Raw genomic sequence first — 17,274 nt, 5'->3', positions numbered from 1 at the left:
AAACAGGCAGACTATAAATTATTCAGGCAAGGTAACCTTAACCCAGTGAGGCTGGAAGGTTTTGAAACATTAATTTATAGTTCCACAAACAGTAATTCGTATTAATAAGTAACTCCACTGAGCAGCGTCCTTGTTGAGAAGGCAGCATTTGACTAACTAATTAAGGGATGTGTCGTCTTTTATCAAAGCCAAAGGTCCGCTATGGTGTGCTGGACCCCTCACACTATTTGTTTGAAATAAACGATCACGAGCAAAAGTCGAAATATCGACTCCCTCACTTTCACCCTACACAAAATGCGTTACACATTGCAATTTTCTTTAGATTCGTAGATCGTAGGAATTTACGCAAAACATTGTACATGCGACAGGAAAATAAAGCATTGTCAATCATGAATGAAGCTGCAGTCTATGTTCTATGTTCTATGAAGAAAGGACTAAAATGAACCCTAGGTCGTTACTGTGAGTAATCCTTTTAAGTGTGAAAAGATCAGCTCAACGCAGTTAGCTCTGCGTTTTATATGAAACGTCCTGTAAAATTCTCAGATTTCCAGTAACAAATATCTGAAACCTCCGTGTATCTTCCTGGCTTTTCTAAACAAGCGAACAAAACTCTAGCCCGTAGGAGTACTTCTAAACCCGGTTCTAGGTATGAAGTAGGCCTACATTCAAAAGTTCTCCGTTACTGAAATCTCCAAAACGTCAAAATCCGATGATTCAAGTCACAAGAAATAAAAACTTGTCATAACAAAAGCTAAAGTGATAACATGGCAAAGTAAATTACTCTAATGCAAAACACGGCAAGCTGAAATACTAATAATTTGTAGCACACATAAACATATTTCGTACACAGATATCCATAAATGCACTTTAATAATGAATATCGGTCCAAAATAATAATATTTTCTTCGGGGAAAAAAATATTTTATCCAGGTCAAATAATTCTTCGCATGGAACTGAAAGGAACGTAATTTTTAAAATTTCGAAATATTGATTTTAAAAAATTCTAAACATAGTCTTAGTGTCTATTATTCAATTTCGACATCGAACCTATTTAAGAGTCACTGTTTTTTAGAATAATTTCTAGGAAAATATATGAGCCCATTTGCTCATTCTTTAACATGAACACACACACAAACAGGATGAAGGCGCATGAACTGATAATTGCAGCATAAATTAATAACATTCTGTGCATTATATGCATTGCTACTACTCCCCCCCCCCTCTTTAACTGAAAGCTATCACACAACTTGATATCATGGCAGAGTAGCCACGTGTTCAATTAAAATATCTGTACATCTGTTTTAGATCTTCTGCCATAGTACAATTCATGTGGGTCTACGTATACTAATATCTCCTTGGTTACCGTCAACAAACGAAAGTTTAATAATGTAGATTCTATATTTTATGACAAGTCATATTAAACTATGTAAAGAATTTCAGTTAATAACTACCAAATATATTCGAAGGTCTATCAACAACCAAATTGTGAGAGTACTAATCTTAAAGACGTTAACGTCGCTTCAACTTTAGACGTTCGCGCGGTTTCCATGGCGAATACTCAATGGTTGGTAATTAACAACTCTACAAGCAGGATGGTTCCCAATGAAATGATATTCTTGCCAAGTCTGATAATAATATGTTTATTAATTAGAAAGTTATTTCGAAGGAAAGTCACACATGCACGTACAATAGGCATAAAAAGTTTCTCCAGGCGCGTATTTTCAGAAAATAATTTTAATGTTACTTCGGAAATAGAGAGGTCTAATTGGTGGCCCTGTGAAGGTAAGGTTTATAGGGGCCGAGCAAACTGCAAGATGTAATTGGTTTTAACATACGTAGGCCTACATTACTAACAACGTACCTGGCCAATCAGACTTAGAAAACAAGGTAGTTAAGTCACGAGTTTGTAATTTATTTCAATACGGTGTTTACGAACTTTGAAGATGTTGTTTCATGTAGTCATACTAGTGTCAATAACTGAGAATATGGTTTCACTTCAACCTACTACAGTTCCACTACGTCTGACATCTGCGAATCTATAACCGTAAATCTGGGTCGTTCGGTCAAATGATTGACCAAATACACCACAGGCTTTCACGTTTATACTGAGCCAGTAACTTTAAGTTCGCCAATAATAAGTACGTTATGGCTTAATGGATACATTATATCACCTCCACTCTGTACTTATTCTGAATAAAGTATACCAGTTTTTTTTCAGGAAGAATATCTACGCACCATCAACTTCATTGTCATCCTCTCACTTCCTTCTATGCTAACATGACGCGTACAGTCGATACAGCATCGTTAAATAACCATTATTTCGTGTGCCTGCCAATGCGTACACGATTCCTCCCAGTACGAAAAAAGTCGCCCTCTGGCATAAGAAAAGTACTTAGATCGACGTGTAAAACAAAGCTCGTGACGAAACGAAGCTACGGCAAGTTTTCCAGAAGCTCTTCCCGACGAGCACGCGCATCTAGAGGTGCCCCCCCCCCCTTCGTCGCAACACACAAGCGCCCGGTGAAATCAAAACTCCGCTCGCCACTAGCTCTCACGACAGCGCCTCGTCGTCTGGTAGCCGCCACGCAGTGACAAGTTGAAGATTCGATGCTTCATCAGAAGAACAATGAGCATTTCTATACATGAAGATACATTGTTTGAAACGTACACGTGTATGGTACATCTTTCCGCTATTAAACAGACTCTTGCGGACTTCGAGCGTGAATACCACTTTCTGTTGTTTAAATGAGCAGTGGTGAACATCGTATGGACAAAAGCGATTGGTAAAGTTTGACAGACATTTATTAGATTTGAAAGAACACATGACTTATAAAATTGTAACTCTATGCAAGATAAATATTTGCTTTATTCCACAGGAAATATATACGTAAATGCTTATATAACACAAACTGCGTAATACATATAAAAATAGTAGATTCGTTCGTTGATTCTTCTTAGAATAGTTTTGCGACGTCATTCATAGAATAAAAAGCAGAACGAACGCTCAAGAAGTGGTTGAAGTGGCTTTGAAGAACACATCGAACTTACGTCTCTTTTCTGCACATGTTGAAATTCGTAATGAAGCAGTGAATCGTGTAATACGACGAAATGCCTAAGTCCAACGATCACGAAGTAGAGCCACTGTTTAGAATCATGAATTTGGGGGATCTTCTGCACCAGTTGAGCAGGCTTCACGTTCCGTCCATGGACAATTCGAGCCACCAGTACGACGTGTACTTGCTCAGACGTCTGCGGGCACATAACGTCTCGTGGTGGAACAGTTCGTGGCCGGACATGCCGTCCAACTACGACCCTGCTTCGACGGGGGACGTAGTTCCTGACGAGTGCTTCCCGTTTCTGGGGGTCCTCGACTTCTTCCATCTGTACTACATACCGACCATCATTCTCACAGGTATGCCCGTGCAATTTCAGAGATTCAAAATCTGTTTATGAAATGTTATTGTGCAAAGTTTTGTGAGTACGAGGATGGATGTCTTCTAGAATTTGCGCCGTGTGGTATTGTATAAGTTTACAGACGTTTCAGAGGTGATTGCTGCTTCCATCATCGCCCTGATGTTGGAACCAGCAAGTACATCCGAGACGTCCGTGAACTTCTACCAGACCATACACGGCGCTACAACCCAGAAGACAGCCATCTTCATACTCACCGCCGTGAGAACTTAAAACCTAACCTAACTTTGTGGTAATGGTTCGCTTATTATACCACTATCCTGTAAGGTTTTGACTATGGTACATTTACTATGATCAGCGTTTGGAGTGCTACAGTTACTATTGTAACGTGAGGCGTCGACGATATACAGAAAATCGTTTTATCTATCATCACTTTCAGCTGTGTGTTTAATTTACGTAAATTTGGGCTGGTACTCCTTCCAAATTTTTGTCTTTGGGGTAAATATATCTCCATTACAAACGGAAAATTGTGTAAAAATGGACTCCTTTGTAACAAATATCGTTCATAAATGTTAACGTGTTGGGTCTAAATGTAACAAGTGTTAAAAGATGCGTGCTTAGAATACAGACCTAACCAGGAGTTGATATTTGATAATTAAAAATAAAAGTCTTCTGAAACTAAAAAAATATGTTTCACCAGTTTCCGTTCGGTACATTTATCAATATGGTGTATCCTGCTTAATAAGTTAACGTTCGATCACAATCGAGCCATTTAGCCCAAGAACATACAAGTGTGTCACATTCTGTCACGTAAAATTTCAAAACATTTTGCGACAAAACAGCTCCGCAGTTGAGAAACGCGATGTTCATGGTCGAGTACATATTCCAGTGGGTGAGAACGTGAACAAACACATTCCGTTTGTATACACGTATGTCCGTTCAAATTGACAGACGGATGGGCACACAAACGCACTGAGCCCATAAACCGTTCTTTGATTCAATCATGCGCGTACAGAAAGCTAGAACTATGACATTTCTAAATACGAACAACGCATACCACTGAGATAACCATAACGTTCTCCTGAAATTATGCGGTTAAACAGTCCATTCAGGTTGAATGGACGGACCTGAGAAGTCTTGATCGAGTTGACTGGTCTTAGGACCTTGCGGGTTTGTATTGACTTCTAGCCAACAGCCCGGCATTCGAATACGCGACCCCCAACCTGTAGTCCCTGACAATGCTTGGAAGGTTACATATGTCATATTTCCTGGCATTTACTTCTTGCGGATTAAGGACTCCACTCCCTGTTCATATCATGGCACATCGGAAATGAAAAGTGATTTTAAGGATCCCGGAAACGAGAAACATTTTCATTATAGACTGTGTGTTTGAAGAAACTCTGTGTGACGTCGTAGAAAAGTAGCTCCAAAACCGTACAAAACAATTGAAGTTTTCATAATTTATATAAATGGATTCCCTTAGAATAAAGGGCAAAAGTCTTGCGCACCAGAGAACGCGTATAATGCTGTCAGACAAACAACGAATTTAATATACAACTACATTTAGTTTCAAAGAAGAAACAAAGTACGGAGCATAGAGCGAACTGAGGATACTCCTTGCCTCCCTCCTCAACGTCATGAATACAACGCCAGGCACGATCTGCTCCTGCAGATGCAGATACATTTTAATATTATCCTCCATATAAGCCTACGTATCCCATGCGATATCTTCCTTCCATGTTTCTCTACTAAAATTTTATATCAATTTCTCATCACCCTTGACAACCATGATATCTGGAGGAAAGATCCTCATTCTGTAACCAACTCTTCGTACTTCCTCCTTCTCAGATCTAACTGTTCTCGGAGTCGTGTTGCCATACCCAGTCTATTCCAGGGAGTCTAATGTGTGACAAATAAGAAAGCGAGATTTCAGGTTCTCAAGTAAACGATTATGAAGTTGTTTTCTGGGGTGTTGCACTGTGCAGTCTGTTATAAACTGTCCGACGTTTCAGAGGCACTCGGTGCAAAGGCCTCCGCAGTAAGAGCCTGTGAAACGTCATTAAATTTCTACCAGAGTGGACGGCGTAACATCCTGGAAGACAACCATCTTCAAGAACAACATCGTTAAACTTTCATGCGAATTACAGTCGAGACCTTAAAACACTACACGCGGGAGGCATCTAGCTATATTAATGACGTTACGTAATTAAAATTTATGCTATCAAATTCTGGAATTACACTGCTTTCAGGGACAATAACAGTTCAAAGACTAAGAACCTTGCGGACATCCTTTCCCCTAACTAATTCAGAGTAGAAGAGAGGTTTAAGTACGTATAAAGTAACCTTACAGACAGTCCTAGGATTAATTAATATATGATTACTGACTAACTGCTATGGTTTATTAGTTGATTTCAGCCTCCCGAACTGCGTTATCGTTACAAAGCTAATGGCTTATGGACTTAAAGCGAAAATTGTACGCCCGCAATAGTTTGTTAGGTGCTTAGATCCCGTTCGTTTATATCCTATCACATTCTCCGTCTTGACTAAAGCGAAAATCATAATCACAGAAGCTAAATAACTTCACCAGTTAAAGAACATCATTAAACGATTTAATACCCGTAGTTTCCTTTTCAGTTTACAAGCACTTAAGTCTTCACTTGGTATTCATACACACAAACAAAAGTGTAAACAAATGTTTTAAAAGAAGAAACACCAGACGTTTTAGCAAGATAGACCAGTCGATAAAGAGATTCCGTACTTACTATAACCCTTTGAGGGCCACCGCCAGATTCAGCCTGCATTCAAGAAGTCATTTCCGTTTGGATCTGATACGGCCTAAACGACGTTTTGGCTAACTTTTTCTGGTGGTTGGTTATCGACACAAGGACAGATTTACTAAAACATTTTTTATTTTAAGATTAGTGACGAATAGTCTTAAAATAAAAATTTGTCACGAGTGGAGATTAATCTTTAAATAGAAGCAATAAAAGAACTCTACCAGTGTAATCAAAATCAAAATAGGAGTATATCGAACTCAAGACATGTCGTGTATAAGAAAAATGCAAGAAAATATGTTATGGCCAACACAGGATTCGTACGATAAATCCACCAATGTCAAGGACTGCAGAGAATCGTCTGGAAAATCACGTTCCTTTCTACTTCCAGGCTGAGTTAACTTGAAAGTTCAAAAAAAAAAACACAACAACAACGCAAATCTGACCTTTGCCACGTTACGCCTAAATAAATATATTGACGTTAAAGTGTCAATGCTCAGCGAAGGTGGTAGGAATGTTATTTCTTAGTCTGTGCAGGACAAAGACCTTCAGCTGGTCAACATATTCCTGCTTTTACGTAACCGAAAATTTATCACTGTCAGCCATTTGACACGTCTTAAGCCGTTGCAATAGCGGTGAATTGTAAAACCACGAAAATGGGGTTTTACCAACAGTGAATGATAGAATCCCGAAATAAGACGCGAGTAGTCATTTTTTCAGCCTTTTACCAACACTATTTGGTAAAACCTAGGTTTGTCTGGTAAATCCTAAGTTACACCAACATTCGGGCTTTTACGGTAACATGTACATAATGTTATAAACAGAATAAAATACAAGAAACGAACAGACTAATAATAGAGGGATAGAATAGAAATAAAATACAAAGAATTAAATAAGAAATAAACAACATTTTGGAAATTCATAAATTGCCCTTAAGTACCACTGTCTGTGTTCTGAGCCTCTGTATTCATTCGTTTGTTTGTTTGTTTGTTTGTTTCCACTCGTAACTGTAGCAATCAATGTCTGTCACTGTTGCTACAACGTCATGTTTACGTGACCCATTTGCAAAGCTACAAGCAGAGTATTGCTGCTTTAGGCCTTGGGACAGTGGCAGTAAGAGAGCAGACTGGAAGATGGCAGTCTTCAAGGTTGTAGCGTCGTGTAGTTTACCAACGTTTCAGAGGTCCTTGCTGCCTCTATCATCAGGACAATACATCACCCTGATGATGGAGGCAGCAGCCGAGAACCCAGCCAACATCTACGGACTCACACCAAACCATAATTAATAACATTTTGTCGGTGTATACTTACGTATAGCAATTATGTAACATTCACACATTACAAATAATCGAACGTGTACTTTCCAGCACAACCTCAACGCCTAGAAATCCATATCGCATTTTAATTTAAAATGTAAACATAATTACATGCTCTCCCTATGTAATACTGTGTGTAGACTGACAACTCATGAGTGTAGTCACATCGTAAAAACCAGACGATATTTATTTGTAATTAAAACAGGTTTGTTATATAACTGCTTTTTAAAACTGCAACAGCAAATATAGTTTCAAGACCGTGAAGTACATGAGAATTTTATCAGTTGTCATGAAACTACAGTTTTTAAACTGACAGCAAATCTAATTTTCATTGTTCTTTCCATATATATTTATTTTGCTTACGTTCTGCGAAATTACAACGAAATTCCTCTACAAATCTGCGAAATTATACCTAACGGTAGGAAGTATTAAAACGTATAAGTACAAAAGGATCTCTGACCAAGAAATCTAAAATTACACTGTGCTACTGAAAGTTTCTGAAGCAATTATAAAGTAGTGATTGGCAACCACAGTCAAGAAATATCGGTCTGTTCTCATGTCCCTTAGAATCTCGTATTGCGTTAACGAATATATGTTTTATGTGATCTGAAATTATCACTGCGATGAAAATGTCGATGTTGATCTTCTGGGTTGTTACAGTGTGTGAGCTAAGGTCCACAGGTCGACAGTCTATGTTTTGTTTCTGTACTTAACGCGTTTTATGTTTTAGAGCTCAAAATTCGCACAAGAGTGCCATACAACGTGCTATTAAAAACCTAAGTATATGGGCATTTTAAAGCCTCGTAATTCAAACAATATGTGTAAAACAGAATCAACTCTGTTTACTATCACTGCGAGGTCTTCATTACATAGTTTAATTCGGTACAGCACACCCGTGGTAAAACTGAAGACTATCGAACAAAGTTTTTAATAGACACTGTAGAATCATCAAAATTCCTTCCAAATTTCATTAATATATTCAACGTAGCCCCTATTCCAGCCCAGTGAAATCGATGTGAACACTTAAAAATTTGAAAGTGAAATGAATTGAAGGTTCTATCGAGATTAAATTAATGAATTCATCAGATGAACGGACCTTGGCCTTCTCACCTATAGGAGGTTACTTTATCTATTTAGATATGTGGTAGGAATGCTTGGATGAGTGATCAGCATATCTCAAGGCCTCTACTTATACAGGGCAACACAACACAGAAGGACACGGACAAACATCTTTGTCTTGAGTGGGATTCGAACCGCCGATCCCAGTATCCTAGTGATCAAGGCACTGTAGCTTTAAGAATTATACAATTATACTAAATACATACAGACTAATAATTCAAGAGTATTCGGGTACGTCTCTTGTTTAGGATGTCATAGTTTGAAATTCGTCTGTGTCCGTATATCCTGACCCAAATATTTTGAAACTTTCTTCCCGCTTTCCCGTAACAACGAAGTAAAACTGAATTTCCCTAACCGTCTGTAACAATGTTAGATGCATGAAACAGATATTATGTTGAACACTGCCCTTTGTGCAGCACAACATTCACAGAGACAGAGTGGTCTAGTGGTTAGAACGCTGGCTTTGTAATCCTGGGGTCTCGGGTTCGATTCCCGGCTGTGCCCGGATTTATAACTTGTGTTGGGTAAGGCCGTGGTCTAGGCAACACGGAGTTTTCCTCCGTGGCATCCCAACAATTACTCCATTCACACACAGAAGAAGGCAATGGCAAACCACTTCTGGATCATCTGCCAAGAACGTATATGAACAGGTCCCAGTCCGAGAAAAGGATGGAAGGATCCTGTTCATGTGGACCTGTCGTCAGACAGAACACTAAATAAATAAATAATTTCACTCCCATCTTCAGATCATTAGTCGTCATTAAACACGATTTCGTTTTTATTTCTGACACAAGGTGCTACGATGTGATTATGGAGACGTACTGTGTTTTCTCTCAGGTAAGAAATGAATGATTAAATATTTTTTAGTTGAGCTTGGGTTCAACGGGTTAATTAGTTATTTTGTCACATGACACATCTATCCACGTTCAATAAGATAAGGAAGTCATGTGCTGTCTAAAACGTGATGTAAAATAATAAATTATATAGCAAGCACTGAGAGTAACAGTGTATTACGCCAACGAACTGTTGATTTAGTGGGACAGCTACGACGAAGGATCGAACGTCCTAGACTCTTAGCGAACAACATTATAAGCTCGGATTACCAGCATTATATCAATCGGTTGAAGCTCCTGTGTAGTTTATATTTGCGCATCGTATTGTATTAAACTAACAAGTGTGATTTCGAAATCAATCCAATTACTGTATAGGGCTGCGTACGTTATATATTTTTACATTCTGTAACGCCATACAAAGTCTGTAAATGATTTTTTGTGTATTTTAAAAGTATATTTTCGCGGGCTGTTTTAATACATTATTTATTATTTATTTAGTGTTCTGTCTGACGACAGGTCCATATGAACAGGATCCTTTCATCCTTTTCTCGGACTGGGACCTGTTCATGTAAGTTCTTGGCAGATGATCCAGAAGTGGTTTGCCATTGCCTTCTTCTGTGTGTGAATGGAGTAATTGTTGGGATGCCACGGAGAAACCGGGGAAGCCCCCGGAGGAAAACTCCGTGTTGCCTAGACCACGGCCTTGCCCAACACAAGTTATAAATTCGGGTACCGCCGGGAATCGAACCCGAGACCCCAGGATTACAAGGCCATTCCTAAAAAAAATGTCGCTTGTACATTGCGAAGAACAAATTCCGGTTTCTTGGTGAAGCAGAAAGTATAAACTTCCTTCATATCACTTGAAGAATGGAATTTTTTTTTGCGTATCTATATAATTCCTGTGCCAAATACTTTTTAAATTCAAAAGTTGATAACTGCCTTAACTTTTACAACCACTCATGGTAATGGCAAGAGACGATCTGTGGTATCAGAAGAAAGTAAGCTCTCTTCCCTTGTATACAAATGAAGAGACGACAAATCTTTTAAGATTCAGTCAATCAAGAAAGTTAATTTTCCACATCAATAGACTATTTCATAGAAATACTTGTAAAACATCAACGAAATGCAGACAGTGGTTCCCGGGAATTGGGTACGGTACTCCGTTTAACAGGGATAGAGAAGCCCGTGTTTGTTTGTTGAAACTTGTGCCGCGATAAACATAGGTTTCCAGACCCAAATCCCCGAAGCGATAATCCAAAGACTTTGTGTTGTCTTAAGGTTTACATTATGAAGAAGATTCGAGCGGAATGATGTTCATATCCTGAGCAACACAGGCGCAGGACAAACGAGGAACATCCTGGCGTCATTCTACTGCACATAACCTGGAATAGACAATCCGCCTATACGATACCGCACACTAGCACAAGTCTTGAATGAAGCAGTTACACTTTTTAATCTCCACTCAGCGTCTATTTTAGCTTCAAAGTGGCTTATATTTATTTTTCTACGAAGTCTATTTTTCACTTCTATGTCGCCCGAATTTTAATTCCCATGTAGTTTATGTTTTGATTCCCATCTCCCTGTATTTTAATTTGCGTATAATTTTTGTATTAATATGACCTGCATAAATGTGATTCTTACAAGCAGTTATGCGACACAGCTTACAGTATAATGTAATGCATACAGAACTAAACAGAACAAACGGAGAGCTTCTGAGATATAAGCTCAGTGCGTCAATTATAAAGGTCAGCTACCGTGAATATTAAGACAGGATGCGAGCTTCTTGGGTCGGGAGTGTAAACCAACACGACGCGGAAGAGATGACGGGAATAATTTCGAGAAAGACGGAACGGATCGGCTAAACCAGTCCCATGACTTTGAAGCTTTCGCAAAATTTATATCAGTGTTGAAATTGGGCAAAGCAGAGTCAGAAAATGTAGGTTACCATTCCGTTTAGAATGTTATTTTACTTCGAACTCTTTTCCAAAAAATCAAATATAATACTAGTGATATCCACTTGCTGGCCTGTTCCGGCCTCAGCAGTCAAAAATCATTTTTAAATTCTGTCCTCGATTCCTTACTCCGCACTATTTTGAAAATTTTATTACTTCGGGAAATCTTTGTTTCCGCTTTTTGTTGATATATGGAAACCAATTAGAATTATACTTCACAAATTTGCGCAATACAGATTATATTCTTATACATTTCAATTTGCCTTCGTCTCTTATATCTTTCATCTTGAAGTATTTGGCTCTTTTTTTTTACGAATCTCATATCAGCGGCTGATATTTTGGTTTTATATCGTCTTTCATTGTCCAGTCTTCACTCCCACACGGAAATAAATCCCGATGCTAAAGGTTGGCGGTCCCATCGCCGGCTAGTAACTTCTCATGAGGATATCCGTCTTCTGGGTTATTGCGCTGTGTAGTCTGGTCGATGTTAACCAACGTTTCAGAGGTCATACTGCCTCCGTCATCAGGGCGATGATGACGGAGGCAGTATGACCTCTGAAACGTTGGTTAACATCGACCAGACTACACAGCGCAATAACCCAGAAGACGGATATCTTCATACTCACCGCTGTGAGAACCTCAAGTCTTACATTCTCATGAGGAATTTACTATTACTTTCAAGCCTCAATGAAAACAACTTGGACGCCACTTAAGAAAACCGGATGATTAAAATTAAATATAGACTAGAGTAATATGTGAAGATGATGTCATCTGGGATGTTGCATCCCATTGTCTGATAGAAGTTTACCGAAGTTTCAGGGGTGCTTGCTGCCTTCATCATCAGGGAGAATTATTCCCAATAGGAAACGTCATGACCATCTGAATCTATCGGTGTTTCCAATTAATGAAAACATCATTTTAGCAAACTGTATTCATGAAATTACTCTCATTCTGTTCAGGTTTACAGCAAATCCACTATTTTACACCCAGTCAAATACCCTCTGTCAGAGAAATTACTTCGCTAGGTCCATGGGTTAATTATTTGAAATCTGTTATCATAAAGCTACATGTTATAGTGGTAAAATGCCTAATACAGACCATCAGATTGGCAATCGGTTGAATATAGACTTTTTATTTGGGTACGCTCACTTCCATGTTTCGTGCTTTCCGTAACTCCCACCACACAAATGTACAGATCGGGGCATGAAACACGCCACTATCTTATCAATACAAATTCTACCCTGCTCGGAATTCAACATATCTGCCCATCTCGTTTGACGTTCTTCGGTTGTAAAGCCTTAAAATAACAAAAAAAAATCGATTACCATTCCATGTGATACGTCAGTTTTGTCAAATGAGCTGACACAAACCTTCACTCGTTTCAGTTCACGTCCAAGACAAATTTTGTAGACTTCCTCAGGGACAGAAATTATATAAATTAAAGTCACGGGTCTTAGAGAGTGTACTCTTCACCAAATACTATTACGATAATAATGAGTTGAACGGGGCGTGTAGAATGCATGGGGAGATAAGAAATGCCTACATATTTTTGGTTAAAAAACCTTAAGGAGCAGTGACCACTCGGAAGACCGAGGGGGAGGATAATATTAAAATTGATCAGAGGGAAATGGCGAGTAACATGACTAAATCATGAAATACTGTAGGAATTTACCCGACTTTAATGGAAACTGAAGTCCTATCACCCTGTACACAAAACTATTTCAAAGATTACATCCTGTTGTGTGCTATAACTTACAGCAACACGGTTCCACACAAAATAAAACTACACACATGGACCGCTAAAGAATGTTGCGCACAGACCTTTCTGCGCAGCACAGTATTATTTGAATCCACATATAATGAAGTATATTAATAGTACAGAATCAACTTTCCTGACCTTCCCAGCTTTAAGAACTTGAATACCTTGACCTAATACCTGTTTTTAACTACAAATAAACTACACGTCATTAAACTATGAATACATGTTTTATTCTGCACAATTTCGACTTTAATCATTAGAAAATAATTTGTACATGTCACACAGGGATCTTACCTTCACCACACTACATTTCACACACACCATGTTGTTTTACATTAAAAATACACAACAAAAGTTACATATTCTTCAACTGATTATTGCCACGCGTAATTTAAGGACTCTGTATTAAGTGGCGCTAAAGTTTCTGCCACCTCAAAAGTTCGCGCGTCTACTGTGTTATTACCAAGTGTAGAAAACAAAATAGGACGCTGCTGGTGTTATTTATTATTTATTTAGTGTTCTGTCTGACGACAGGTCCATATGAACAGGATCCTTCCATCCTTTTCTCGGACTGGGACCTGTTCATATACGTTCTTGGCAGATGATCCAGAAGTGGTTTGCCATTGCCTTCTTCTGTGTGTGAATGGAGTAATTGTTGGGATGCCACGGAGAAACCGGGGAAGCCCCCGGAGGAAAACTCCGTGTTGCCTAGACCACGGCCTTGCCCAACACAAGTTATAAATTCTGGCACCGCCGGGAATCGAACCCGAGACCCCAGGATCTATCTATCTACAGTGATTAAATGTTTACAGCAAATTTATTGAAAATCGGTCAACAACACACACGCACGGATCGTGGTGATAATATAAATTTACGGCATTCCCTTACGAAAGGGAGGTGTGCTAAGAATAGATTATTATCCGCAAGCTGCAACATCGAAGCAGGAAATTTCATTCACCGCCAGACTAAAACACGATGACGAGTGGTGAGTTAAGGTAACTGTGGTAAGAAAGGTCGTGTTCTATTGGAGTCTGCAAGCAGACGACGCTGAGGGAAATCTCAGGTTAAAAGATGTTCTCCGGCCGAATTTTGAAAATTGTACCACCGAAGTACAAGCAGCTAAGGTGCATTACAGCATCAATAAACGTACCTTTCCTTTTCCTACGCGAAGTTATAGAATAAATATTTGATACTGTTTCAAATAACCACATTCTCCACATGCCAGAAACTCAACATAATTGTAAAAATAATCCCAAATTAATAGCCAGCTTTCAGTGGAAGTAATGCTGGTATTCTGTCAGCCGGGCCTGATGTCTGAAGTGAGACATTAATGGGATTTCTATTTTTGTCTTGGCGCCCAATATCATAGCCAAATAAACAACCTCTCTAAATCAACACTGCGAATGTGCTCACGCACAGACACTTCCAAAAATCTACTTCTTGCTTTTTGTATGAGGTTTCAAGGTGGTAAAATTTTGAATTCAGTTCTTCTGGGTTATGGGGCTTCTGTAAATAACTCTACCATCAAGATGGAGGTAAAAAAATTTCTCTGAAACGTTCGTATAGGCATCAGAACTCCGAGGAGAAACTATTAAAATTCATGGTCACTACTTTTCACGCTTCGTCACATGCGTGATTAATGTCGTTACTGACTTTTCGTCGTTATTATGAGGCCATTTCTGGAGCGATCGGAACGGACTTGCAAAACAATGCATGTGTCGCCTTCTGTGACGGACTGGAGGTTTTGCAGGACCCATGTGTATATAAATTATTTTAATTCTTTTGGTGTATATAAATGTTACATTTGTGACTGACTTTAAAGTTAAAACACACATTATACATAAGCCTAAGGCCAACAGGCCTACTTTTTTAGTTACCGATACATACGAGGCTCGTCCACAAAGTAAGTTTCCCTGGAACCGTTTACAGAAACAAAACACAATTTCATGGAAATATTTATTGCAACAGATACAGCAAGTGTCCAGCTATTTTTCAACATATTCGCCACCGGAATTGAGACATTTGTCATACCGTGGGATCAACTTTTGAATACCTGTGTCGTAGAAGTCTGCCGCCTGGGATTGGAACCACTGTGTGACAACCATCTCCGCCTCTCTGTCATTCTCAAAACGCTGACGCTGACCGGACAGGAATTTCTTGAGGTGTAGGAAAAGATGGAAATCACTGGGAGCGAGGTCCGGGCTGTAGGGTGAATGATTAAACACCTCCCAGCTGAACTCCTGCAGGAGACTTGCTGTCCGTCGAGCCGTGTGCGGCCTAGCGTTATTACTGACCGCACTTCACAGTCGGCGGGAGCTGGAATAAGAACCTCCATCTTCAACAGCTACAACGATGCTACTGTGAGAACGCGGGAAGTACCGTTAGTGCATGCGCCATGCTACGTCATTGCTCTATCACGTACGCACAGTCGCTTCGCGCAATATAAGGTTTGCTAGCTGTGGGACGAGTGGGAAACTTACTTTGTGGACGCGCCTCGTATTAATCAACACTACTATGTAATCAAAGTTATTATACATGCTTTGCCAACCTAAATGCGTACTGCCCTTAATGCTATTACCTTGTCAGATTCAAGTTTGCATAGAACATTCATAAACACTGAACTAAACGTAACCATTCATGCCCTCAAACAGTGAATACACAAGTACGCAGACGCAACATTGAGACTCCTGACACCTCACCTTTGAAACCAATTTTTATTACTGGTTTGAACGTATTGTTTGAGAAAACTTTCAATAACAAAATCATTACACATTTTCGTACTCACAGATGCGTTATTTAGGGTGGGTTATGTGTGTCATTTTAGCATATTTTAGACGAATTACTTAAATTTGATTCCAAAATATGATAAACAGGAACTCGAAGTTTTGTAGCAATGCTGTATGTATTTGTTGAAAACTGTGTTTGTGATTTCTTGATAGGAAATTCACGTGCCTAGATTGTCTGATAGGCTTCGAATTAGTACCCTCATGAACAAAATCTTTATCTATAGAAGAAGCTCGTATTTGTCGAGAAAAATAAGGAGTATCCTGGGTTCGTATCTGCGTAAGAACAGTTCGGACGACTAGCCTGTTCCAGACCTCATTCGACCTCTTGTGATAAAACGGTGCAGTGCATAGCGAGAAATCAACGAATGGAATTTTCGAGTTTATTTTATTTTTTCTAAAACTTCTACATCTTGTTATATTACTAACATCCGTCGCCTTCAGACAAAACGTTGATCAAATATACGTTTTAGATCTGCAAGTCTGCCCTTTGTATAACTAATTACTTTTATAACGCAAGAAACTGTTCAAAATTGACACAGTAAAGATTTAACAAAAACAAATTCGTGAAAATACCACTACTTTAAAACAATGACATCTTGTGTATCATTGAGAATGAGAAATAGCTTTGTTGTATACAATTCTGCCAAAACTTAACAGTTCCATTTAACAGCTTTCGGTTTATTTTTCTCGTCCACAGTCGGAGACTGGCATCTCAGTATATAAGATCTTTCAGTCTCGACAGGGAATGCATAAATGGATTGAAGCTTACGCACGTGTACGCGGCTATTATTGGGCTCTGCGCAAAAACATTTTTTATTTTATTTTCGTCAACTTATTTAACTACTTTTTCGTCTGTGTAGGACAATTGACACAGCTGCAGCGTGTTTACAGTACTGTCGCACTATTTACCTGGTGGTACTGAAGAATATCACCCAGAATATTACCATAATTAACATTTAAATATTTAAAATATATTAAATAATGTTCTCTATCGAAATGTTCGATTTACATTAGATCATTACATGTAAATCGAACATTTCGATAGAGAACATCATTTAATATATTTCAAATATTTAAATGTTAATTATAGTAATATTTTAATATTAATAGGAATTTTATTGTGATTAGACTGACAAGATTTAAACAAATATATATTTATCACAATATGACGCAACTTTATCATCTCATCACCCAGAAGAAAATTGAATTCTGAATTTCCCCGAATACAAATCGGGTTCCATAAGAGACGGGAACTTTTTAACCGACTGAGCTACTGTCGCCTTCTCAAGACTCTGATGCATGCATCTTATTTAATTTGTTTGTA

At 38.7% G+C, this 17,274-nt stretch overlaps 1 protein-coding gene and 1 long non-coding RNA gene across 4 annotated transcripts in view; one reads left to right on the top strand and one right to left on the bottom strand.

Annotated features, from left to right (window-relative positions):
- Positions 1-17,274, bottom strand: part of LOC110832624 (uncharacterized) — a 149,865-nt gene that overhangs the window by 69,962 nt on the left and 62,629 nt on the right. The gene's annotated exons all lie outside the window — the stretch shown is intronic.
- Positions 2,546-17,274, top strand: part of LOC110832621 (uncharacterized) — a 62,147-nt gene continuing 47,418 nt past the window's right edge. For both annotated transcript variants that reach the window (XR_015534898.1, XM_022069777.2), the window contains exon 1: positions 2,546-3,412. Coding sequence is in view for 1 of the 2 variants with exons in the window: in XM_022069777.2 (XP_021925469.1) it covers positions 3,109-3,412 (304 nt within the window). In the remaining variant the exon portion in view is untranslated. The remainder of the gene's footprint in view (positions 3,413-17,274) is intronic.

The sequence above is a fragment of the Zootermopsis nevadensis genome, unplaced genomic scaffold (assembly GCF_977971745.1).
Source record: "Zootermopsis nevadensis isolate Lab colony 2312 unplaced genomic scaffold, Znev_1.0 Znev_ptg000012l, whole genome shotgun sequence".
NCBI classification, from domain to species: Eukaryota; Metazoa; Arthropoda; class Insecta; order Blattodea; family Termopsidae; genus Zootermopsis; species Zootermopsis nevadensis.
Note: the sequence above shows the minus strand (reverse complement) of the source record. Positions and strands in the feature narration are given on the sequence as shown.